This window comes from Scleropages formosus, chromosome 2 (assembly GCF_900964775.1).
Source record: "Scleropages formosus chromosome 2, fSclFor1.1, whole genome shotgun sequence".
Lineage (NCBI taxonomy): Eukaryota > Metazoa > Chordata > Actinopteri > Osteoglossiformes > Osteoglossidae > Scleropages > Scleropages formosus.
In genome coordinates, this window is record NC_041807.1 from 26,331,395 (window position 1) to 26,359,152 (window position 27,758).

The 27,758-nt window shown below is 40.8% G+C and overlaps 1 protein-coding gene across 3 annotated transcripts in view; it reads left to right on the forward strand.

The window, feature by feature from the left end:
* The first annotated feature begins 488 nt into the window (after nucleotides 1-488).
* The window catches only part of LOC108936991 (FYVE, RhoGEF and PH domain-containing protein 5-like), a 33,235-nt gene continuing 5,965 nt past the window's right edge, over nucleotides 489-27,758 (forward strand). The window contains exons 1-12 of one of the 3 annotated variants that reach the window (XM_018756693.2): nucleotides 489-688; nucleotides 4,623-7,413; nucleotides 14,573-14,702; nucleotides 16,275-16,333; nucleotides 16,581-16,611; nucleotides 18,056-18,207; nucleotides 18,441-18,597; nucleotides 22,317-22,401; nucleotides 22,585-22,635; nucleotides 23,124-23,182; nucleotides 23,847-23,918; nucleotides 25,859-25,927. In XM_018756693.2, the coding sequence (XP_018612209.1) occupies nucleotides 4,697-7,413; nucleotides 14,573-14,702; nucleotides 16,275-16,333; nucleotides 16,581-16,611; nucleotides 18,056-18,207; nucleotides 18,441-18,597; nucleotides 22,317-22,401; nucleotides 22,585-22,635; nucleotides 23,124-23,182; nucleotides 23,847-23,918; nucleotides 25,859-25,927 (3,582 nt within the window). In that variant the 5' untranslated portion in view covers nucleotides 489-688; nucleotides 4,623-4,696. The other 2 variants (XM_018756692.2, XM_018756694.2) reach the window with 2 other exon arrangements.

A 27,758-nucleotide genomic window follows, 5' to 3' on the forward strand; every position in this document is an offset into this window, starting at 1 on the left:
GACATCTGTACTATATATTTTAATGCAGCGAGTACTTGTAGGTGTCAATGCATTTATGTGATTGGTGGCGATCCTACAGTTGTTGCTCTGCTTTTTGTGTCTTTCCAACATGACTACATAATCCGTTACTGCTCAGAATAAACTGAAGCTATAAAACACAAAGGAGTTGTGTATACCTCCATTGAGTAACCATTCATCATTTGCTAACATTTTTAGTCCCTACGATACCTGAGTCAGTGTCACGTTTTATACTGACTGTTGTGGAACATAACGCCAATATATTTGTTAAAGATTTACATGTTATCTAATAATATTGTTCTATTGTTTGGGCCCCTGGTACAATAAAGGCTGTTTTTGTATTTATGCGACTACGTTTGGTCAACAATCCCTGACTGAGCAAAAGCGCTTCCTCCTCAGGAAACGAGTGGAGATACCGCCCGCATACAACTACAGCTCGCGCCCCCGCACGACAAATCCCAGCGCGCCAAAAGCCTCGCGCGCCAAAGCGTAGCGCACCTCTCGCGCCAACCAGTGTCCGTGCGCGTTCCATTGCGAACGGAGGGAGCTCGCGGAGTGGTGGAAGCAGCGTGGAGTGACGACGAAGAGGTAAAGAGTTCAGTGAGAGGGAAGTGTGCATCGCCGTCGCCGCGTGATCCCGTCTCAGTCCACTGGATTTCTTCTCCACGGAGTAAGTTTTCACCTGGATCCGAATGTCACTGATTAAGTCCATATACAGTTTAGGGCGGCCAGGGAACCGTCATCATGCCATGGCCAGGGAACATGAACACAGCAGGTAGGTCGGAGGAGGAGGTGTATCTGTTAAACTTGTCTTAGTAGTTCAAGTGAAATTATGAATTCAATTCCCACGCGCTCAATCCATTACCTTACTTTTATACACCCAAACGAAATCAATCCATGATCCTGTCGTAAAAAAATGCTATTATTTTAACCAGAACAATTCTTAGCTGCTTTCAAACCTGGCTGAGTGAGGACTGACGACTAAGTAGGTTCAGCGAGAATACCGTACTGATAATAATAATTGTTATTTTTATTATTTGAAGGAAAATGGTGTTTGCAGCTTCCAAGGTTTATTTATTTATTTTATTATTTATATTTTTGTACTGTAACTGTTATCGGTTTTCTCTTTTGATCTTTTTGTCTATTTTTTTTTTTTTTTGTGTTCTGGCACCTTAAAACATTCGTCTGTTGTATGGTAATATTTAAACCAAAGAATAAATCCAAATTAAAATTTCGTGCACACTTTTTCAGTAACAAAAACGTTGTGGGACCTAGAGGTGTACATTCAGGACAAAACCAGTGAGTACAGCGGCGGGTGCTCAACTGTTTGGTTGATTTTAAACTTTACGTTGTCCCAGAGGTTCGAGAAATTTCATCGTAAGGAAAATGACGTCATTTGCGACGAGCTCGTCGTTTATTGACTGTGGTAATGCGGGTAAGATACACGATGAGCACGTGGTGCAGTAGTAGGAGAAAGCGGACCCCCAAGGGCGCACCGGCGCTCCGAGATTCCATGATTGCGCGTTCAACGGATATGCACCGGTTGCCTCGTAGGATCGAGGCTATGCTTTAAAATCTTGTTGAACGTCTTCTCTAGGTAGGTATGGGAAACCTTATACGTCATATAAAAAGCCCAGTTAGGTTTTTATTATGACGATAAATTGTTGCTTAAGTCCCATAAATAAGAGTATAAGTACGGTCACTGTCAGTCATTGGTCGTCGGGTGGTACCAGCAGGATAGAGAGTCCATTGAAATGTCAGGAAACGGCAGATAATACACAATTTAAACTTCCACTGACAATATTTTCTATGTTTCCATAGAAAATTAAAATATTCCCATTACATTTTCCTCTCACTGTATTTTGCTATTTAAAACTACTTCTGTTTCATATAGTCTCAAAAGAGGGAGTGGTGTAATTACAACAGTAGAAGAATTTAGAGTTTAACCCATAGTCAGTGAAGTGAGCTAATAAAAAGTCAATAACAGCTGTCAAATTTCACTGCCCTTCAATGTATTGGGCACTCTACACTGCTACATGTAAACACTGCTGAAAAGACACTCTTGATTCATTAGTGTTGATTAAACAAATCAGATTAGTTATTTCAGACTTGCTACACCTTACAGTACACAAGTGATTTCAGGTGCAAAACATCACATGGGGTAGTCGACTTTAGCCGTAAAGCAGTTTCCGTGCCTTTTTCCATTCCCACATTTTTCTGCATATGACAAGGCTGTGAAATGGAATCGATAATACATAAGCAATCACCAAAGTGTTGTTAAAAGGCTTTACCCTATTTAGGGGAATATTTTAGTAAAAGTTTTGTGCGAGATTGCGATTTGAGTCTACATGCAGGTTGTCCCCAGTATAGTCACAGAAGCTAACCCTAGCTTAGCTAACATATGGCTGGGAAATGAGAAGACCCGTGGTATGTGTTCTTTGTTTGGGAAGTCGGTGATGATGATTCCTTGCAAGAACAACATGGGGGCATGTTGTTGCACCACACGGTAAGGGCAAGTGTCATGATGATGAAAGCCTCACTGAGATTATTGATAATGCGGTTCGGGGCTTTGCCTTCAGCACAGAAAATTAGAATACCGTTCTTTCTACAGACTACGTTGGCGTGGAATATAAACATGTGCCTGGCAGTTCTACAGACCAACAGGAAATTGCACATGTGGACGCTCAGTGATAATCTGATGTAAGAGCACCTTGGGGTATGTGGACAAAAAGGGGTAGTTTCACAGTATTAGAGGCCTTAGTCTGTTGGTGCCTGCTGCGTGGGAGATTAGATTTCAGTTTACCACAGTCTGTCCCCTGAGAAGCTGATAGAGTATATTATGTGGCCATGTCATTTTATAGCCCAAGGCACGTGCCGTGACAAAGGTAAATATAGTTTGTCTTTGTAAACACATCATTTGAGAGATGAAAGATAATCCATAATTTAGAAAAAGTAACAGTAATATTATTACTATTAGTACAATTGTTACTGTAAAAAGCATTAGTTGCCTCTTACACCCATAGGTTTTCACAAAAACAGTACAGCATTTACAAAAATAAAACTGGCAAGAGCTGTAGAATCATAAACTGATGCAAAATGAATTTTAATTGTCTACATGAATGCCAGTACATATTATATACCTCAGTTGTCCTGTGCCTTATACAGTCTTTCTGACGCTCAGCTTTCTTCTGAATAAAACAGCCATATCGTGTTTATTCTGTGGGTGGTGTTGCACAATTTTTTTCTTAGAGTTCAGCTTTGAAATTCATTCACATTTTTTACTTTTGTTAAATTCTTCTTTTTGTATCGGGTAACATGCAAAGGTTTGTGAGGAAAAAAAACTTTTGCTGTTCCTCTATAATATTATTCTTTATTATTACACATTGACAAATGATTCTAGCCATAAAAGGGGATTTTAAGAGAACTTCTTCAAGGTGAATCACAGGAAGGGTCACAGGGAAGTCTATCGGTGTTGTAACATTGTGCTTCTGAGCGACTGTATTAAATGCAAGCCTCTGTTTCTAACATCCTTCCTCTGTGCCTTTCCTGCATGAAGCTTGTTAATGTGGAGCCTGCTGAACTAGTTAAGACTAAAAACAACAAGTCAGCTGAAAATTTGGAAATTAAAGGTTTTTAAAACATACAAAAAGCTGCATTACTTCAGGAGTTTTTGTAAACCGAAAGGATGAAAACTGGAACAATCCACTGCTTGGAATCATTCAGAACTTATTATTAAAATCCTTTTTTAATGAAATAAATAAATTTAATTTATAATTTAAGAAATTTAATTATTTTAATAAGTGAAAATATCTTTTTGTGTTTTATTCCAATTAAATTGGTTTTCAAAGCTGGAAACATTTGCTGCCCAAAGAACAAAATATACTTTTACACACATTTAAAGAAATTGAAGGCATAAAGCACTTTTATCACATATTAGAACATTTTGATTGATGACCAATATTTGTTCGGTCATGCAGTTGACTTTTTTCTTGAGTGACATTTATTTTAAAAAAAAAAAAACAGATTTTAAAAAATAATAAGAAAAAGACTGCACTAGTATTTGCAACCCTGGTACAGGAGTCTGTTTTTATTTTGTCAATTACCGTAAATAACATCCACAAAACTAAAATGAAAATTTTGATTTTAATTTAAATTTTATCAGTGATCACTCCAGAATTAAGTACATATATAAACAATATGTTGACTATTGGGGTTCATAGTATTTATGAGTCATTATGGAGTGGAAAGCAGCTCTGTCATTATCTCAAATGTTAATAGCTTAGGTGATGCATGTCACAAGATAATTAAATAAAGTATGTACATTTTAAATAACATTAACGGTTTTTCAAAACCATTACTCACTGTGCTTGCGGTGGCGCAGTGGGTTGGACCGCAGTCCTGCTCTCCTGTGGGTCTGGGGTTCGAGTCCCGCTTGGGGTGCCTTGCGACGGACTGGCGTCCCGTCCTGGGTGTGTCCCCTCCCCCTCCGGCCTTACGCCCTGTGTTACCGGGTAGGCTCCGGTTCCCCGTGACCCTGTATGGGACAAGCGGTTCTGAAAATGTGTGTGTGTGTGTGTACTCACTGTGCTTCTCTTTCTTTTTAGAGTATAAGCATTCATCTCTAAGTCCAAAACCAAAGATTCTCCTTAAGTTCACTTTTAAGCTGCCTACATCCCTGATGTCAAGACCTTGCTCCTCTGCCCGGGGTCCCAAGCCTCCTATTGCACCCAAACCCAGACTGCTGCATGAGCCAGAAGAAAAGTCTTGCTTGAATACTAGAAACAGTCTGCACCAGTGTAGCAATGGAGGCCAGATATTTTCTGAGGAAGAGCTGGACCAAGATAATGAACCAGGTGGCTTACTAGGTGAGAGTACAGAGGTTGCACCGGAACCTTATTTCAACTGCAATAACAATGGAAATGAGGAAGAGGAGAATGAACAAGAATTCAAGGACAAAATAACTGCCACCATTTGCACAGAAGTTGCTAATTCTGATGGCATGCAAAAAATTTTTGACATTGAATGTAACCCTGAGTTAACTGATGTTGTGGAGACATCTGATATTGAATGCATGCTCGACATCGAGCCAGATAGCTGTGGGGCTGGTGAAGCACTTGCGGACACTGACGGACTGTCAGAGTTTGACATCGCCTGTGACAATGAGATAGCAGACCAATACCCATGTGCTCCTCAGCACAAGAACGACCCTGTAGATCTGGGGATGAATGAGGACAGCCCACCTCAAGAAACTGACACAGCTCAAGAGCAAAACGAAGGCCACTGGTATGCTGACAAAAGCCATACATGTGAGTGTTTTCACCAGCAAGTGCACTTTCCACAGAGCCTTGAATCCGTGGATTCCTTTGCTGATGCTTCATCCCTATACAAAGACTGTCAGCAAAATTTGAATAGGCTTTCTTGCACCTTGTGTAAACCTTCAGAGAATTTGGATGACCAGCAAGTTATCAGTTGTGTAGGTGATGGGGAGTTACAGAACATTACAGACTCATCTGATCTTCTCCAGCATGCAGAGGAGACTGGAGATTTTTTTAAGTTTTATCCTGTCTCTGATGCAGAGTGTACTACAGAGGTGGTTAATGATGTGGACACTGAAGCTCAGAATGAGTTTAGCAGCAACAGCTGCATGGGGGGTCAATCCATTGGTTTTGAGGGGCAAGTGGCTGTGAAATCCAGCACCAGCCCAAAACCCTTCTGTGTCTTATCAGATAAAGTTGATGATGACATTAGTGAAGCTCATCCAAAGGAGGTTGTTTTTAATGAAAATCTGGGGTTTGAAAACCCCAAGACAGAACAATCCTGTATAATGGATGAAAAACATACTGGTGCCAACTATGGTGACATAGACAACGACTCTCTCTGTCAAGACACAGAGGATTTACACCAACTTGAATGTGTGTCATCTGAAGACTATGTTGAAATAGGTGAGGAAGATGATCCAGATAAAATAGGAACACCTCAGAAAAGTATTGTGAAAGACAGCAAATGTAAAAGCAAATGTGCTGATGCCTCTTTCCAGCCGTTAAATAGCAAGCCTTGCTTTAGACTGTGCTCAATCACCATGCCTGTGGACATGGATATGAGTACGACATCAGAACTCACCGACACGCTGGTATTTACAGACAGTGCAGATGTGTTTGGGAATGACATTGATATTGAAGGCCATATTGTACCTTTCTTGGAAGAAACAGATACAGATCAAGACAATATTAGTGATGAGCATGTCTATGAGGAGGCTGGACTTGATTCAGAGGGCGAAAACTTTTTGTCAATGGACAGAAAGAGTATTGTAACACGTTCACGGTCTCTCTCTGGAAAAGTGCCTGGTTACGTTCCAGAAACTGTTCCAGAAGAAACTGGAACTGAATACCAAACTAATGAGTACTGCACTGTAGCCTTAGAAAAAAACAGTCAGAGTGAGGGCAAACAGTTAGAGATAAACCAAATCCTCCCCTCTTCTAAGTCAAGGCATTTTTTTTTCTATCCTCGCTCCTTCTCTGTTGAAGGAGGAGACACAACTATGTCACTTTATGAAGAAAATGACTGTTCAGTGGGAGAAGACAGAATTAAAAGAAACGAAGACAACAGATCACTGCCATGTTTCGCAGGATCATCAGGGAGTTTCTCCCAGAGAAGTCACCTGCCCTCTAGTGGTATGTCCACCCCCACCTCAGTGGTTGATATTCCACCTCCTTTTGAGCTGGCCTACATCACCAAGAAACCCATCACCAAAAGCTCCCCATCTCTTTTGCTTGAAAATGATTCCTTTGACAAGCAGAAGAAGAAGAAGTCCTCCTTTAAGCGTTTTTTTACCTTGAAATTCAGAAGGAAACGAGAGAACAAGATGCATTTGGATGTCAATGTCTCGTCTTCCAGATCATCCTCTGAGTCCAGCCACCATGGGCCTGTACGAGTCCTGGAGATAGACAGAAGGAGTTTGGGAAGCTCCCCACAGCCAATTTTGCGATCTGGTAAACCACAGCGTGCATCAGACTCACCCACCACCTTCCTCTTCTACAAGGACAGCAAGAGAAAAAGTCCCCCCAAGCCTTTTAGCAACAGATGTGTTTCCCGTGTGGAGTCATTCGAGGACCGATCCAGACCTCCTTTCATGCCTTTACCACTCACCAAACCTAGGTCCATATCTTTTCCCAATGCAGACATGTCTGATTATGAGAACATTCCAGCAATCAGTTCAGATTATGAGAACATTCAGATTCCGTCAAGGAGACCCACACGGGGGCCCATGTTTGCAGAGTTCCATGATGACCCCAGTCGTACGCTTTCATCTGCCAATGAGAATGATGGCTATGTGGATATGAGCAGCTTTGTGGGATTTGAAAGCAAAGCACAGACACCTCAACTGGAACCTGAAAGGTACTGTAATTTCTTATTGTTAGAATTTTAATATTTCTGCATTAACATTTACCTTGTAATGAGGGCAAAATGAATGCCTTGGTTTCTCTATCTGAGCATTCTGACCATATTTACACAAAAAAAATATATTTTCTAAAGGCTGTTCCACTATGGGGGGGGCGCATGGTGGTGCAGCGGGTTTGGCTGGGTCCTATTCTGGTTGGTCTGGGGTTTGAGTTCTGCCTGGGGTGCCTTTTGACGGATTGGCGTCCCGTCCTGGATGTGTCCCCTCCCCTCCATCCTTACACCTTCTGTTGCCAGGCTAGGCTCCGGTTTGCTGTGACCCCACTTGGGACAATCAGTTTCAGCCAGTGTGTGTGTGTGTGTGTGTGTGTGTGTTCCACTATATGGACTCTGTCCAGTCAAATTGTTCACATACTTTGTAAAAGAAAACTACTAAAAAGATTTCTCAGCAAGATTCAAAACACTATAATAAAGATTTGATTTCTTGTTGAAAGGCAATGTGGTACAGTCTAACTTATGTAAATTAGTTACAAACTGAGGCATCTAGTATACATAGTATACATAGTAAACTTAAATAAAAATCAAAAAAATAAATGCTAGTTCTTAAATGTGAACAAGTTCAGGTTTGGAGGCTGGCCCCTAATGGAGGAACTTTTTTGTACAGAGATCTGTATTGTAGCCAGTGAAGCTTTTATTAAATTATACATTTCTGCAGTGTTCAGACATTGTGTTTTCTCATGAAATGACTGGTTTGTGTTTTAGTTCAGCATTTCTTGTTTGATGGAAAATGCAGTATGTAATAAAAATCAATTATGGGCTATGATTGTCTTTATGGCCTCTTTAGAGATTAATACAAATGAGCCAAATCTAGAAGACCAATAGCTTTTGGACATGAGCTGGTCTGACTTGGTGTGAGGGAGCAACAGGGGTCAGAACAGATACTGCTGTTGTCTTTTTTGCTATAATTTCTGTCACCACAGTGATTTGCAATGTATTACTAATGTATAGTTTTTGATTGTTTGCCATTGTTTCTGTTTACTATTTGATTTAACAATCTTCCTGGGAAAAAAACAAGACATTTCTCATCTTTAGCACTACTAGTATACTGTAGCTGATCAGAATGCTTGTGCTTTCAAGCGAACTGCAGTTCAGTGCAACTGTGGAAGCGAGTGGAAAGAGAACCGGAGATGAATAAAAGATAACAGTGATTTAATATCTTACAATAAATAAAAACTATCCATTAATGGTAATGGCTTTAGTTGTTGGCCTCTTACATTTCATTTTTTCCAATGTCACTCAATTTGAGCAGTTTCTATTTCCTTTCAAACTATTTATTGTACTGTTCTTTCGGACATTTATAAGGATGTTACTCAATAATCAAATGAATGGTTTATGGACTCAGGTAATGTCATAAGCAGCTAAATATCCCTTTTTTATTTTTTTAAACCTTTATATATGCATCGTTTTACTTAAACATTTTCAGCACTGGATAGGTTTCATCAGCTTGGTAGTTTTGTCATTAACTAAGACTGGGTACTCTATCAAAATAATAAAGTGTAATGCTTAATTAAACAACTAGGTTTATAGTACGCCATGGGCAGGGTGGCGCAGTGGGTTTGACCTGTGTCTGCTCTCTGGTGGGTTTGGGGTTCAAGTCCTGCTTGGGGTGCCTTGTGACGGACTGACATTGTATCCTGGGTGTGTCCCCTCCCTCCCAGCCTTGTGCCCTGTGTTGCCAGGTTAGGCTCTGGTTTGCCGTGACCCTGCTTGAGACAAATATGCAATAGTACTGTACTGTATATTAGCCTGCTGCAGAAAATCACAATAGCTGATAGTGGCAAAACTTCAGCAGTGATGCTTTGGCAAGTATTGTCCTTCTTATTTTACACTAACAGATTGTAAGACTTGTGTGATGAGTAGCTTTTGGCATATAAAGTATGTAATGCATTTTTGACAATGACTAATGGGGCAACTATAAATGAAATGCGCTGTTTTCAGAAATTAAAATTCTTTTAGAAAGTCAAGCTAATTTCTCCTTTATTTTGTGGTTTTATCTATTAAAACAATTATTGTTTATTCCCTAATGAAAAGAGACCAGTGCAACTTTTTTAAAGGAGATCTCATAATTTTCTCTGGATGTCATTATCTTTATTACCTGGTTTGAGAAGCTTTTGTCAGCTTCAGAATACATCCTTCTTCATTGGAGGTGTTTCATGGAAGCACTGGGCTGTTTCTTCCTTTTTCCAAGTGCGCTGATGACCAGGACTGGCTTACTTTCAGTGTAGAGTCGACATTGCCCTTGTCCTAAGCACCTGACTTACTGATTTATTGTGACTGCATCTGGATTTCATTGCTTTTCACTCCATTCAGCTGGAGGGAAGATTTTGCTTTAGAAATATTCTTTGTGTTAGTTGGCTTTGTAACTAAAGGCACCAAAACCCTATGGAGATCGAAGGTAAATTTTATTTTTAAATATTTAAGGTTTTCTTCTTAATAGTATACAAAAAACATTGTAATGGTTCTTTATCTCATTTTAGCTGTTTGTTTTTTAGAATCGGATTACCAAATATGGATGTGGTGAAATATAGAATTTATGGAGGGAGGTTATGATTGTAATGCTAAATTGCCCGTATTGCTTGATTGGGTGACTGAGTGTGTGACTGTGTATCTACCATGCGATGGACTGACATCCTGTCCAGGGTGTACCTCACCTCTGCCTTGTGCCTAATGCTTCTGAGCTCCAGTTCACCACAATCTTGCTCAGCACAAGCAGTTATTGGTATTGGATGGATGGATGGATGGATGGATGGATGGATGGTTAACATTTCTACATATTGGCTCTAATGTACTCAACTGTTGTACTTGTTTTCTGGAAAAGATTCAAGCTCCAGACTGGGTGTTGACTGAGGAACAAGTCTGAGCTCTAGACATTGCCTTAACAATGGTTGGCTGCTCCTTGTTGCTAGCTGGATGGTTGCCTGGGGTGGGGCTGCTGAGGGTCAGCCACGATGAGGTCACTGCCAGGGCACATCTGCAGAGCAACTCTCCTGTCCATATACCAGTTATATGTAGGTTACTGGGAAATGCAAGAAAAGGGCTCTGGGGTGCAAAGATGGACATGTCACACTCAGAGTGTGAGTTTCCCAGGCTTACACTCTAAAGAACACTAAAGAAAGCCATGTCTTTAACAACCTGCTCCAGAGCACATTTACTGATTGTTGTAGTGTCTTTCCTAGGATACGAGATAACGATGTGTGATGTTAGTGTGCCGTGTACTCTTTACATTCGAACATGCCAGTTGTTACATTGTCGTTCATCCAGGTGTATGTATGAGCCTTCCCAGCTTGCCAGAGGGAGAGCCTGTCTTCCCCCTTACCATCCTGCTCCCCATTTTCACTATTGTTGCTGTTACTGCTATCACCAGCGTGGCTATAGGTCCAAGGTATGCTAAATAGGAGTGAGAGACGGTCCACTCTGCCGCTCTGTTCACATTCCAAAAACCCTTGCTGCTGCCTCCCTCTGGGCAGTTTTTCTCCTCAGTTAATGAAAGAATCCATCTGAGGTGCAGGACTCTAAGACAACCCCTGTACTGGGATGTCCAGCCCCAGTGACTTGTACAGGTTGCTGACATTTACATCACATTTATTCATTTAGTTGCCGCTTTTCTACAAAATGACTTCCAACTCAGAGTAAAAAAAGTGCATCAACAGACAGAGCGATAAAGATGGAAGCATGCAGTTCTTTAAATGTAGTCACTTGAAGTCCAGTACCACTATTTTTTCTGTACACATTACAGGAATAGTTGTATACAGAATTGATCAGAAGCCTCTTGCCAACTTCGGGTCACATTCAGCTTATCAACTGTTCTTAGCCTTCTTTAGGTGGCTTTAATACTGGCTCATGATTTTTCCATAAGTAAAACAAAATTCGAATTTACTGAAGTAATAAAAGCATTAAACTGAATAATATGAGTGTATGGGGGTCTGAACACTTTACGTCTATCTGCACAAACAGAGCTAATTTTTTTGTGGTCAAAATGCTTAACAGAACAGTCATAAATTAGATTTACTCTATGTGGGGACGGAGGCGCAGCGGGTTTGGTCAGGTCCCACTCTCTGGCTTGTCTGGGGTTCGAGTCCTGCTTGGGGTGCCTTGTGATGGATTGGTGTCCTGTTCAGGGTGTGTCCCCTCCCCCTCCAGCCTTGTGCCCTGTGTTGCTGAGTTAGGCTCTGGTTCACCGCGACCCTGCTCGGAACAAGCAGTTTCAGCCAGTGTATGTGTTGCAGAGATTAATTCTGATCCACTTGGCCAACCGGGTTTGTAAACTTCCATTAGTTCAAAAAAATGTAAAAATTGCTCATCAGATAAAAAGTATTCCTATCTCAAACATGCAGATTTGAGTTAAAAATAGCAATGAAAACCACACCTTATTATTTCCTTCTCCATGTTTCCACTGACATTTTAGCAGTTTTTTTAATTAGACATGTGCTTATATGAACTGTGGCATTAACAGAGGAGTGGGAAAAGCTCTGTTGTATTTCAGTCAGGAACTGAGGGATATTTATTTGCCGAAGCAGGTCTATATGCAGTATATGTGCATGTTGTGTGTTCCTGGGGATACAGGAATATTGGCCAGATGTAGTCCATTAAACTGGAAAAGCATGGCTTGCTGTTGGTGGGATTTCACACTGATTCACAGAGATCCTATGATATGAGAATAACATTGGTGTACTCAGTGAGATTCCCCACAGAGCAACATCTGGGCTTTAAATGGAATGTCACTTCAGAGTTCTTTCTAATGCTGACATTTTGATTGCTGTTTCATATCTCTTCTTTGTATTATATGTTCTGAAGCACAGCCAAGCAATTACTTTAATGGTTTAACAGAGACAGGTATAAAATAAGAGCAACCATTTGTGTTTATTATGTATCACACAGATAAAGTTTTACGAAGAGACTGAAGAAACTGATGCTGGGAACTGAGCAAGATAGGATAGGCAAATAAAATGTCTAGATGTTGGAGTCCATAGATAGTATCTTGCAGCATTGCCCTTGAAGTTTAGTTGTTCTTCTCCAAACAAAGCTTTTTTTTAATCTCAGAGGGGAGGTAGGCAAGGGCCTGCAATTTTATTACAGATTTATCACCAAAGGACCTAACTGGCTGAAAATTTGGAAAATAAAGCAGATCAGTTCCTGTTCTTTTTTCTTATCGCAGGAAGGTGGCTAGCAGTGGCTGATAAGAGTGGCACTTATAGGTATTGCACAAGCTGCATCTTTTTGCAAATGTCTCAAGTGTGCATGATTTAAAGCTTACTTACACTCAACCCCTAAACATGACCTCTCTTATTTCATGGACTTGGGTGGCTGCCCACTAGAAATGATATTGCTCAATAATCATAGTCGTAAAGTGTCTTTATTTTCTTATTGATGTGAGAGTTTTACTTCTTCTTCTCTGCTGACCAAGTTCTTTAGCTTGACCACAGATTATCAATGCATTTAATTAGATTGTCTTGAATATAAATATGCTGTAACTGTGTATGTCATGTGTAAGATGTATAGTATCAGAAAAAAGACTTCAGTATTGATGCCATATAGAGGAATACCACACCTTTGTTTTGAGGAACTGTGGAGGTCATGTAAGCCCCTCAATTCACATGTATTGATATAAATTACTGGCACTAGAGAAACTCAAAAAAACTTCAGCACAGAAACAGCAAATGACCCTGGATGTTTTGAGACAAAATCAAATGATGGCAACAAACAAACGTGAAATCAGTCTGAGAATTGCTTGGAATGCTACTGAGAAAAGGAGCCCTTTTTCAATAAAATTATTGTTTGATAAAGTGTTGTTACTAATGAGTTTTCTAGGGGGTATCTTTGAATTGAACACTTCTAATCTCCTACTACCCGAGAAGGTGATTAGGTAGTAGGGAAATTGTTATTGTGCAAATTAGGAACAAAGGTAGCTAGAAGGAGATGTACTGTACACCATACATACTTGTGGTTATATTGGATCAGTAATTGTATTATAGTGCCCCCATTCCACAAACGTTACAATTTGACAAAAGATCAAAATTTTGAAAGTAGATCAACAGTGCAGAACTCATTATGAGCATCAACCACTTCAAGGGACAGACAGTGGTAGCGAATTTGGAAGGAGTGTCAGTATCTCTTGTGACTAGAGAAAAGGGCTTATACTAGTCCTCATTTCTCTTTTGCTGCCTGCACCATGAGGGCTGAAGCTTTCTGTATATGGCCGTCAACCCAGTGCCAATATCCTATGCCATTCAGCAGGGCCAGTACTGGCTTAGGTCGCATTGCATTTTCTCTGCTGCCTCCCTTCAGGAAGAGAGGACTGCAAAAATCCACCGGATAACTTCAAGAAAGTTGTGTCATGCAAGATTCCTGTCTTTAGCGACTATGATCTCTCCCCGAACCCTGTGTTGCAGAGGTATATCTGTGATGCCATTGACTGAATAGAATAGCTACCTCCGGGCTTCCTGTATCCCTATAGGGGCCCCTGTGCAACTGTAGCATGGCCAAACAGACACTTCCATTTAGACTCTTAATGTCTCCACAATCTGGCCCCAGTCATCCGTGTTATAACAGGGAAAAGAAGGAGAAGAAAATAGCAGAGGCAGGAGGATGGGCTAACGTGGAAGGGATGGCGGGGACAAGAGCAGGGGCAGCACAATAGAGAGAGAAGACAGTGTAGAAAAGTATAGATGAGACAAAATGTTTTTCTAAGGAAAATATCTGTCTCTTTCTGATGCTAATTTTTGATTGTATATTTAATTATGAGATCCTCCTCTTAAAAAGAGCACCGTATCTGTGCTGCATTGCAAAGTGAATTATTTGATACTCCGGTCAGCAATTCGTGTCAACAGTACTTGTCTAGTTTAACTTCTGTTTCCTTGGACGCTCTTTGTGACAGTTCAGTGTATGGTTATAATGTGGAAAATATGAAACAGTAAATTAATGTCACAATTTAACATCTAAAGATCATCTAATTTGCGACTATATGTGCAGTATATGCAATTCCAAAATTTTTTGTTTTACTTAATGCGTCCTTTGTCCTTAATGTAGATCTCTTGTTTCTTGGTGTATGATTTGTTGTCAGACTGTCTTGTTTTTGTCTATCTTTCCTTGGCTACAGAGTCCACACGCAGCCAGAGACGATGGTCCCTGTGTCTGTAGGATTACCAGGAAAGCCTGAGATTGAAGATGACCAGGGCCGCACATCAGAGGAGGAGGATGGAGGTGCAGAATACACTCAAGACAAACAGGTGAGTGTCAAAGAAGCTGAGAATAAGTCAGTGGCAGCTCTTGGGATACAACACAGCAGCTCACACAGGAGACTGCCCAAAGTGGATTTTGAAATACAGAACCATAGACTGAAGTTTCTTCACTCATTCTATGGATACTTCTTTTAGAAGACACTTGCAAACCTTTCTTACTGACATTATGACACGTTTTGCTGTACATGTACAGTTGCTTTGACTTGACTGGTAATGATATAAGGCGGCATTATTGTACTGCATGTTGATAAAATATTTCAGAAATGTATGGCGAGAAGAGACCTATGACTGGTATAGTGAACTCCAAACTGTAGAGTCTGCTTTCACACGTATATTCGCGGACCTGTAGCCTATGCCAGTCTAATCGAGACCCAAAACACTTGTGTCTGGCTGCTGGAGATACTGCTGTGTGGCATTGTCTCAGACTTCAGGGTTCACCCTGTGGTTATACAAACAGCCATTTAGCAGCAACACAGAAAAAGGACCCCACCCAGGCCCTCCATCTCAGGGATATCAGGCAGACAGGGTCATGTGACTCCCACTTCCTGCTTTTCTTTTTTCCGTGAAAAATATTCAAGGGCAAAAATACTTGAGCCCATCCCAGGAAAGTCCTCAAAAAATTTTAACATTTTGTTCACAAGATGAAACACTTGGGACAAACATTTTTGTTAGGCCTTATTTTGTTTAATAGAGAGTGTGGAATGTTTTGTTACAAATGTGGTATCATTGTGTAATGGAAATATTTATAGTCTCAGCGTATTTCTGTGCTGGGTGTGTGACGTACACATTTATGGTGTTTTCGTCGTGATCACGATATGTATTTCAAAGTAATCTGGGCATGGACTACAAAAACCAGCAATACTCTGTAGTGGTCCACTAGATTTCTGCATGGCATGGGGGGGCTGACAAACTCCAATAGTGTACTGGTGATACCAAACGGGAGCATTTGTTGGGTCAACAAATGCAGCACTCCTGTCTTCCTTTATGCTGTATAAAAGGTCTATAATGTGTTACTTACTGCAGACCTGTAAACACCCAGTGACAAGTTTTTTGGTATAGTTCAAGTCTGGGCAACATATACAAAAATGTGTCATGCATAGCTATAAGTTATACGTTCTTTAGACAGTTGTGTGCTCTGTACTCTTAACAGTACAGCCTGAATATTCAGTTACATAACAGACAATCATGTTCAATCCACTTATTTTGTACTCATGAGGCCTACTTTGAAAGACGATTTCGGTCTTTAGTTGCTTTCATTTAGCTATTATGGCTCATATCAAAAATAGGCCTTATTTGAATACTATCCATGTTGATATCAGTGTATAAGTGTCCTTGTCTTTTGTTGCATTAAGTAGAGCACTGGGGAGCATCAGTAAACACACACTGATGTGAACATCCTGATCTACAGATACCAATACAAACAGTGCACAGTAACAGAAATGAAGAATTAATGCCTGCACTGGAAATACAAACACACTCATACACTGATATCAGTCTGGACAGTATACAAATAATACCCAATACATCTGTACACTGTACAATAATAATATTCTTTCACAGACTGATGGAAGATCCAGAGCTTTCTACATTGCAAAAGACCTGGTCGATTCAGAGAAAGTGTAAGTGCCCTTAATGTTTAAATACACTTTTGTGTACTTTGCAGTGCTCTGTGTTACTGTGCAGGCCTGATTATGCTGAAATTTAATAATGTTTTTTTCTTAGTGAGTCCATATAAATTTCTGTACATTCTTTTTTGTGTTTCATCTACATATTTTCAGTCTGCCAATGCTGAAATATGTTTTCAGTATTATGATCTTGATTGTTTGTTAGAGAGCTAAAGAGAATCTCTTTGCAACTTTTTTACAGACACATAAAAGGACTGAAACTGCTACAGGAGGTAGGACTGTACACACATTAATCTAGCAGATACATTCCCTTCTACCAGTTGTCAAGATAAAGTGTTGGGGCAATAGAATTGGGCTGATTTATATCTTTTTTTTAAGTGTGTACATACAAATACCATGGCTTGTGACTAAAACAATGGGGTTGTGTGACCTTTTGAAAAGCAATTTATCTCTCTGTAGATGATGTTATAGGCCCTTTCAATATAGTGTTCCACTACTTTCTGTGGTTACCATACCTTGGGCACCTTACTGAGGCCTTCTTATATACCAGGCCGCAAGAGTTTTTGTACAATTGCGGTAATGTAGAAGTCTATTTGTTGGTAACACATATACGTCACTCACTTTCTTGGCATACTTGTGATGATTTTAACACAGAGTTAGAAGGGGAGAGATGGTAGTGTAGAGGTTAGAGCTGCTGCCTTTGGACCTAGGTTCAAATCGCACTTCCAGCTGTAGTACTCTTGAGCAAGATGCTTACCTTAAAATTGTTCCACTAAAATTACCCAGCTGCATACATGGGTAAATAATTGTAAGTAGCTTAACATTCTAAGTCACTTTGGAGAGAAGCATGACATGTGTAAAGCAATGTATGTTGTGCAAATGTGTATTTAGGAACCTCACTGAGAGGGGTTAGCAATGATGTGAAAAGCCAGAAAGGTAGATAGTCTCCATCAGGCCACATTGTGCTGTGCACTGCTAGGTTTGCAACTGATGTTGGTTGGTGCACAGCATAACTATGGTTATTCTTGCATCCTTCTTTTTTTAATACTTTAACACTTAAACTACTTTGCACCAGCCAGAATGATCAAGCCCAACGAATGCTGGTGTCAGTGAGACCATATAAAGAGGTTCCGTGAACCAGTGGAGCCGTTCCATGGGTTTACAGTGAATGAGATGTCTCGCTGTCCAATGGCAGACTGAGTCAGAACACACACTGAAATATGTGAATGTGTGCTGCAGGAGGAGGGTCAGTATTTTTGACTGGGCATCTGAGGAAACAAATATGGTGGTCTCATATGAATCTGTTACATACGGACAAATTATCATTTGCAATCAAATTATAAATATGTATTTCCTAAACTGATTTTAAGAAGAAGATAATATGGAAAACATTTGTATTGTCAAACAAGAAATTATGTTAGCCTCCTCTTGAGAAGCAGTAGAATATCTTTTATGTGATGACATTTTGGGGTCAAACCAAAGCAACATATATCCATCAAAGGATAAAAAAATTGAATGTTTCACCTTAATACATAATGGCGGATGGAGGCTTTTGTTTGCTTTGGGGATGTCCTTCAGCACACCTTCATGCTCTGTTCCTGGTGTTTCCTTACTGCCACAGTCACAGCTGGTAGCCATGTATAGTCCTCTATGTGTGCATGTCTGTGTGGATCCCTGCAAGTGAGTGAACTTTGCCCTTCTCCCCTATTTATGCAGGATTTTAGGATTGCCGTGGCAGGGTCCGTGGGGGAGGATGGGGAGCCGGCTGTGCCGGAGGACAGCTTCAATGAAATCGTTGGCAAACTGCCAGAGGTGTATCAACTCCACTGTTGCCTCCTCTCAGAGCTTGAGTATCGAGTAAAACACTGGTGAGCACCACTAAACACACACAGATGTGAACATCTTTACATATACACAGACACAGAGTGTACAGTAACATAAATGAGGAATTAGTGCTTCCACAGAAAGACACAATCATACACTGATATCAACATGGGCAGTACAAAGCAATATATAGCTGAATTATTACATTACAGTTTGAGTATTTGAAGTACTTCCTATGAACTTTAACTAATCAATACATCTTTCCTACCTTGTGAAGGGAGGAGAGCCAGAGGATTGCTGATGTTTTTTTGGCTCAGCGAGCAGAGCTTACAGTCTTCACGGACTACATCAGCCAGTATGATCGAAGTATGGCCTTGCTGGATGAAAGTTGCCAAAGGTCTCCCACCTTTGCCGCAATTGTGAAACAATTTGGGGTATGTACTTCTTAAGAGCCATCTATATAAGCCTTTTAACCACAGCACTGAAGGTACAGCTAAGACCCATACTTTATCAATTTTTCAGTGTCAAGAACAAGTACAGTTGCTTTGAAATGTCTAGCAGTTTATAATGTCTTACCTGGACACTATGTGTTGCAGTGTATGTAATCGTATGCTTATTTAGCTTTTATGAAACAAACTTTAGAACAAGATTATTAAAGTGTTTGTTTTTGTCGAAGTACATCAACACACATGCCTTTAGTTCCTCTGTGGGTGTGTGTTTGTCACATTTACACTTACTACATTTTCCCACTGGGCCACTTCATGGTTGGATTCTGCAGGTCAAATGAGGTGTGCATTCAGAAGTTCAGCATCAGTACCATATTAATACCTCACAATATTAATTATTACCATATTAATAACCACATAATTTAGACTTTACAGCTATTTTGCTAAGTGTTGATTAAACAAGGATGGTGCAGAATCTCATTTGAACTTACTGCATCATTATTACATCATATGTGTAACAAGGAGGGTGTAGGGGACATGTACCCAAATTCTGAAGAAGGCCTAACCCTTGTGCATAACTCCACTGAGTATTATTGCTAATATCCTCCTAGTACCTGCTGTACACTATTGCATAAATACTGCAGTACCTCCAGGTATAACAATACAGCACACAACTCATTGTCCCCCTCAGGTGTATGAATTGACACTAGTTGGTTCAGAGAGTGACTGCAGACAACAAGGACAGTAGGTCCACATATATGTGATGCAGTATGTTTTTCTCTCAGTATGCAAACCTAATTCAATATAGAACATTTGTCCTTTTATTTCTCATAGGAAAATTTTCTGTCTCTTCCCAGACCAATACAACTTCACTCAAGAATGAGCTGAAATGTACAACAATTAACACTGCTCTAGTGAAATCAGCAGAGGTAGAGTGTAGAGATCCATCCACCAAGTCAGGTGTCAGACAAAAACCCAGCAGTATATGCAAAATACTTTTTAGTGATAATAAAAATAGAAATTGAGGTTGTCATTTGCATGTTTTAGGCTTTGCTTCTGTTTTTTTTTGGCACACTTACAAAGCCTACTCTATTAAAGGAAATTTAAAATGCTGGTGGGACTTGTGATGAGACCTAGTGTTTTTTGTAGGCTGGTTGTTCTGTAGAGAGTGCAGCTGGTATAATGTTCCACAAGATGCCCACAGGATTCAGAGGAAGGGCCTGTTTTAGCTCTATGGCAGTTTGTCATTGCTCACTTTGCAGTCTGGTACACTGGAATGGCAAATGCAAAAGGGACTTAGTATCATTTTATGTTCCTCTTTTCCTTCATCAGAAATATCTGAAGCATGTAGCTTCTAATTGGAGCCAGGTGACTGGGTGCTGTGGTGACAGTATTGAAGTTTTTTGTATATACAATGAAATCACTGCAACACACACACACATTTTCAGAACCGCTTGTCCCATATGGGGTCACGGGGAACTGGAGCCTACCCGGCAACTCAGGGCATAAGGCTGGAGAGGGAGGGGACACACCCAGGACAGGACGCCAGTCCGTCATAAGGCACCCCAAGCGGGACTTGAACCCCAGACCCACCGGAGAGCAGGACTGTGGTCCAACCCACTGCACCACCACACCCCCCATCACTGCAACAGTATTGTGCTTTTGGAGTATTTTATTTACAAATCCACTGCTTGGTTCCTTGTTAATAACAGTCACTGTTTGTTACTTGCTATGTGAGTATTGCACAAGTGACAGTGTACATTGCCTACATACCCTGATAGCTATTTAGTTAGCTTGCAAGCACTTATAGTTACAGTATCAGGGTCCCTCCTTAGACTACATTTACATTTATTTATTTAGCAGAGGCTTTTCTCCAAAGCAACTTCCAATGAACTCTATGTAGCGTTATCAGTCCACACACCTTATTCACCACAGTGACTTACACTGCTAGATGCACTACTTACATTGGATCACTCAGCCATACATCAGTGCAATACACTCTCTCTGTTACTCACACACTATGGGAGAACCTGAACAGCATGTCTTTGGACTGTGGGAGGAAACCCACACAGAAACAGGGAGAACATGCAGACTTCACGCAGACTGAACGGGGATTGAACCAATGTCCTCTCACACCACCCAGGGACTGTGAGAGAGCAACACTACTTGCTGTGCCGCCGTGCTGCCTACTAGTACTAGTGGACTAGTACTGGAAACCTTTATTCTTTAAACACAGTGCTAGATGGTGATCTTATGTATGCAGATGAGCTTGCATGTTTGTATGGCTACTTGTTTATAAGTTTCCTAATAATAAGTTTTGTTTGTGATTGTGTATTCTTGTGTGTCTGTTGAGAGTCATTTGCATGACCAGCAGAGAGGCTGATAAAAGACAATTAGTGAAGGGGTGGCCTTTAGAGCTCCCCAATCAAATCAGCGTATTGCACAGACTATGGTTTGGTTGAGTGCTGCATTGATTTGTGAGGCTTCATTAACCGTTTCTTTGCCCTCACGTGTGCCGATGAGCTCTGTGAGGAAACATTGTTGGTTTCGCACCAAGTATCGCGTTGTCGTTTCAGTGGTCAGACAGACGTTGAACACAGAGAGATGCCAGATATTTAGAGAGAGAGCCATGAAGAAGCAGCTTAAGAGAGGGGCACAGAGCGTGAAGAATGCTAGGTGGTGTCACGGGTCCTTTCTACTCTTCTCAATGCCTCATCAAGTCCCCAGATGGTGGCCTCCTGTTCCCACATTCCAAAGTAGGAGACCCACTGATGTTTGGAATCTGGAAATCTCTTCACAGCCAGTGCTGCATGAACAAGGGAGTCCTCTGTCTTTCTTCCTCATTGCCTGTTTCCATCTCAGGCTGCCAATGAGCAGGAGTGAAAGACAGACCATAGTATAGAGACTGACCTGCTGGGCATGGTGTACTCCCTGTGAGGGTTCTGGTTCTTAATCACGAAAGAAGAATCTGCTCAGTTAAGATCGGGGCTGTGTGTATGGACTCATCCACTGCAGTCATGTGCAGAAATCATGAGTGTAGTGTGAATATGTCAGACTCCATATCTCTGAGGTTGTCATTAACTGAGTGAGGAAGGCTTGGCTGTAGGCCAACATCTCTCCAAACTTTCCAGAAGAGTCCGCTTCTCCTTGACATTGTGTGTCTGCGTGAGTGTTTGTGTGTATGTGTGTGTATGTGCTGTAGTCTGATGGGCTGGGCCCTTTGAACTGCAAACCAAAACTGCCCTATTAATTAGGGTAGCTCTTGACAGGGAATTTACAATGACCAACATTTACCCTTCACCAATAACATGAAGATTCTGCAACATGTTTTAAGTCTCATCACAGCAGTGTGTCAGGAGTGTGAACTGACACAATGTTCAAGGTGTTCTTGTTCATTCAATATTCATTAAAAATTCAGTATGCTGAATGTGTCATTTTTATCAGAAGAGAACCATTATGCGTTTGATTGTGATTTTGTTTTTGTTTAAGATGTACAAGGTGTTAATGTGCTTTCTGGTATTTGGCCTGTTTGATTCATGATGGTGCTGTAGGGAAGGTCGTGGTGTCTTGAAGTTGTATACATGAAGTCTGAGACTGGTTTTTCGTAATGGTGTTTGGACACAGAATTTTAAGAGAGGCGTGATGGTGTTAGTAACTTTAATGGCACATCAGTGAAATAACTAAGTTTATCTGTACTCTTGCTGCAGGGTTTGGTTAGTGGAAATGTCACCGTGAAACACCAGCTGCTGCAGGTCATCATCCGCATGTTGCAGTACCGCATGCTGCTCACAGGTACACTCATGAATGGATGGCTGTGATGTGTGCAGGTTTGGAAGTGCGTCTGCTAGTGAGGAAAAGCATGGGCAGAAATGAGGATGTGAGAGTGGAAGTGTTTTCTTCTGCTATAAATAGGAATGTTGGAATTTATTTGATTTTCGTTATTTATTATTTAGTTTTTTCTTCTGTATTTTCCAGATTACCTTAACAACCTTTCTCCAGACTCTACAGAATATGAAGACACACAAGGTATTTTCTCTACCATACTAAAGCAAGTTACGGCATCTCATTCTTGTCATTGGTTGGTCATTAACAGGGTTCTATAGGAACCCATATCACAAGACTCCATTGTAACATATGGTCCTCTGCCCCGAATAAGAGCCCTCAATATTGTGTCAGACCCATCGGTTCCATTCAGAGCAGAGTCCTTTGTTTGTGGAGTTACGGTTTATTTATAACAGAACAAATGTGATGGATAGAAGCTCTTTGATACTGAATCTTTTGCCTTGTAGCCGTCAGTGATGTACTAACTTTAAGTAGACAGCTTCCTTTGTGAGTGTGTGTCGATCTGCCTGACCGCTCTTTACGCTCTTCTGTGTTTTTGTGTTGCTGCCAGCGTGTAAATCAGACTGGAAAGTGTTGCCCTTTTCCACCTATCTCTCGTCATGTCTGTACTCCTTTCTCACCCTTATATGAATTTACCAAGTATTTATTTCTGTTGTACTTCTCATCACCAGCTGCACTGTTGATTATATCTGAAGTGGCAGACCAAGCAAATGACAACTTGAAACAAGGGGTAAGTGTCTGGACTTTTTATGTCCAAAGCTTTTCCTGGACTCCAAGGCGTATGTACAGCTTTCCCTTTCTTTATTTTCCTTTTGCTGTGGGGCAGCATTCATCAGTTGTGATGAGCTAGCATAAAGCATGTGCCAAAGCAGGTAAAAATCAGAAATAATATAACTTTGAGGGCTCGATGTGTGGTACTAGATGCAACTGAAGTGCTTCTGAAGACCTCTCTTGTGCCAATTTGGGAGTCTGAAGCTTCCGTACAGATTATTGTCAATGAATGTTGTACTTCCAGGATACTGCCCACTGTCTCAGATTGGAAGTGGCTTTTTTTACAGTAGGTCTACGTTAACAAAGCTAGTTATTTGAATCACTTAAGAAGCCGTGGGGAAACTGATGATAGGACCAGCAGGAGCAAGGACTGAATATAGGCATCATTACAGTGCCCAGCAGGGTTAGTAAGGGGAGAAAGCAATCAAATTCAGCTCTGCCCATCTGTGTTGTTTAACCATATCTCCCAGTGCCCCATTATCATCCTCTGTCACCAAAATATAGGAACCCACTATCTAATAGTCCTTCTAGTTCAATTCCCAGAAGCTCCTCCTCTTCCGTCATCCTCCCTTTCTCTCAGTCAGAGAAATGTCACTCTCACTCTCAAGCTCTGTGTCTTACAGGAGAACCTGCTACGACTGGTCCACATTGAATACAGCGTTGGGGGCCAGAGTGACCTGATCCAGCCAGGAAGGGTGAGCACTCTTCAGTTTGATAAGGACATTGTTTTTACACCAGACTCAGGCTGTTAACACAGGATTGTCTAGGTGTTCGTACTGCGATATTTACATTTGTATTTATTAATTTAGCATATGCTTTTCTCCAAAGTGATGTACATCTCATAGAAAATTCAGTTTGTCATTACATTAGGAGAAAGCGACATAGCTGCAGATGAGTTACTTTTAAGTACAGTTAGATTGTTTCCTTCACCAAAGGCACCGACATTCATCACACAAGTAGTTGCATAAAACTTTACCAGAATATGGCCGATTCCTAATAACCTTCCTAGTATTTTTTTTGAGATACATATAAACATTTACGTTAAATTGCAAGAATGGCTCTGTAAAGGCTTGATCCGATCATGAACATTTATACCTTACATGAACTTAAGAGATGATGGGCAAGGTGAGCCTGGAAGAGATGAACTTTAAGACCCTTTTTAAAAGTGCATAGAGATTCAGCAGTTCTGAGCGAGAGCGGGAGGTCGTTCCACCACAACAGAGCCAGAACCAAGAACCTCTACGCTTTACCTTTCGTGCGTGGGACCACCAAGCGGGCAGATGTGGAAGAGTGTAGCAGTCTGGTTGGCGTATAATAATAGTAATAAAATACGATTATATTTATAGACATATAAAAGCAGTTCTGACACACATGTGCATGAATATAGAGCATCTGCTGTAAATATGGTAAATGGGGCAGCAGGTAGTGTAGTGGTTTAGGATATGAACTTATAACCCAAAGAGTACTAGTCCAAGCTGCACTGCCCACTACCGCTGTAGCACCCTTGAGCAAGGTATGTACCCTGCAGTGGTCCTGTAAAATATCCAATCATACAAATTAGTGAAATAATGTAAATTGCTTCGGATAAAACATTGTCAGCTATGTAGCTAATATCCCAACTTCTTTCCTTAGCCACCTTAAAGTGAAATCTTCACTTGTCCAATAAGATGTCAGTTACCTCAGGCTATATGGAGCCAGTCAGGTCTCAGTCTGTCTGATGGGAAGCTCACAGTTATTAAAAAGACCTATAAACAATAACCCATGGCAGACTAATGTTCTTTTTTGGTCTGTGTAGGAAACAGGAACTGCTTGACACCAGGGTGTAATTCAGGGCACACTTGGCTAATGGGCTTTTAAAAATGCACAATGGGAAACCCAGGTCTCTACTGTCTGTCACTTTACATTTACATTTATTCATTTAGCAGCCGCTTTTCTCCAAAGCGACGTACAGCTTAGTGAAAATACAATTTGTGCATTACATTAAGAGAAAGAGACATAGCTGCAGACGTGATTCTTAAGTAAACCTAGTTTGTTACTTTCTACTTGATGCACCAATGTTCATCGCTCTAGTAGGTGCATAAAACGCAGGATAATTGATGAATCCTGATAACCTACCTACATTTTTTTTATAAGGTACAGAAACATTCACATACAATTTTGCAGGGTACTTTAGGACAGAAACAACTGAAGAAAAGATGTTTAAACTCCACTAGCATGCTATAGGACACTGTTGCTGGTGTTTACAAAGAAGGCACAGTTTACTTTGTGTTTTTTCCCCAAGATGATTAAATGTTCAAAAACTCAGGCCAACTGAGAAACCTTTGTCTCGTTCTGTCAAGTTGTTGCAGATTAATGCTTGTTGACTGATAGCAATGTGCAGAGAAGACATTCTTCAGTAATTAAAACGTCTGTGCAGTGATGAAGGACTTCTTAGCTTAATTTAGAACATGCCGTCCTTCTGTTTATTAAGTACATTAGCCAGTCCATCTCCATTTTCAATGTCTGCTTTAATATCTCAGCCTTGAACACCTTTTGAAGATTATTCCTTTTTTGTTATACCTCTGCATTCCCTTGCTCACTGCATCCATCTTCCACTATCTCTTCGATTGAGACGGTTGTGTTTTATGCGTTGCAGAAATTTGTGAAGGAGGGCACCTTGATGAAAGTTTCTAGGAAGAGCCGACAGCCCCGACACTTGTTTCTGGTAACTGTTGCTGTTCTTTTTTTGTGACACATCGTGGTTGTCATGTTGTTTTAAGGTGACTCTCCGTAACAACTAGCATGTTGTAGACTTTAATTCAAGGTAGTGTAAATGTGTCAAATGCTCCAATCAATATATTCCAATATTTTTTGTTTTGCCTAACACTGAAAAAATGATAAATATTCACATTCTCACATATTTCACAAATCTCTTTGTGTAGCAGGCTTCCAGTTGCTCTCCAATGGTAAATGATGAAGCAGTAACATCAGTGGAAATAATGGGACCATACTGGTGTGCAGTCCCTGGGGGTATAAATAGTATTTATGTGGGAATTCAAATGTGTGACATGTGTATTACTCACTCACTCACTATCATTAACTGCTTGTCCAAGACGTCTAGATTAGAGCACAAAAAATTCTTGAGAGCAGCATGTGTTTTGGATGCTCTTCAAGCCATTTGTGTGCTGTGACAATAAACCGTGGCGTCTGCACTAATGATACTCAGGGCTCCACATCCCTCGTCTGGCCTGCCTTCCTAATATCTGCTCCTACTGTTTTCCCCTTACTGTTGCTCTGCACACATTCGGTATCCCCCTGAGCTTCGGAGTGCCGGAGAACAGAGGCAGTGTACGAAACAGTACAAACACAGAGCCACACCTGGGAAGCACGCCCAAGGCGAGTTCCCACCCCTGGCCTGTTATGCAGACGTAGCGCCCTTGTGCTGGACCCATAGTGCAGCTGCAGGGAGGGACCCTGCGCCCGTCTCTGAAGGGAAGCAGGGACACCAGGCAGCTCCCACCCAATTCCAGGGCTTCTGCGCCCAACCCTGTTATTGAAAGCTGCGTTTCCTGACAGGATGTTTGGTGTGGATTACTGGATGCCGGTTTCCTGTTCAGGTACTGTGCCGACAGGACTGGGAAGGCCAGACGCTTTCTTAGAGGCAATTGGGGGAACTTATTTGGCAACTAGTGGGCAGGTTGTTGTCCCGTGGAGAGAAGAGATGTTTGTCTAACTAAAGGAATTAGCTTTAAGCATTATTATAGACCTTACAGTTGAGCTGTGAGAGAGGCAACATTAACTCTTTCCCACTTAGCATCTTTTAGAAAGCATTCGTGTGTTAATGATCTGTTCAAATGAATAAATGCAAATAAGCAAAAGGTTTCTTTTAAAGATTGGAATGTGGATAAACTCAATCATGACTTGTTGGATGTTTTATTTTTGCATCAGAAGTTTGTTATGTGTTTGTAAACACATCAAAATCCAACTTCACTTCAAGCTGCAAAAAAATGGACAAGCACTGCATTTTTGCATCTGAGGCACATGTGGGCACAGTGAAAAGCTGTTTGAGATGCATATGTTGTATAATCAGAGTTCTCTATTACTATTTTGCCTCTTTCTGCAGCATACTGAAGGGTTAAGACACTGACTTCATGTCACCACAGTGTCAGCATGCATCTCAAATTCAGACAGCACCACCTGCTCATTTGACATTGTTACTCCATTCCTTCAGCTCAGTAGTATTCACATGCCATTCTGCTGTAGTAATAATGTATACTGGTCACATAACACCAGCGCCACAGATTATTGTGACTTTGTTCCTACATGGCCTTCCAGTCCAAAGACCCATAACACACTACAATTCCTGAATGCTTGTTTTTGAAGGATGGATGTTCAGTGCACATGATCCATTTACACCGAATAATATCGTTTGTGTAGTTTGTATCTAAATTCAGGTTTCAAAGCTGCAGTTTGAGGTGTGTCCTTGGGCTTACAAAATGTTTTGCCTGTGAGAAAAATATGTAACATTCAAGATACACAGGAAAAGATGTTATACC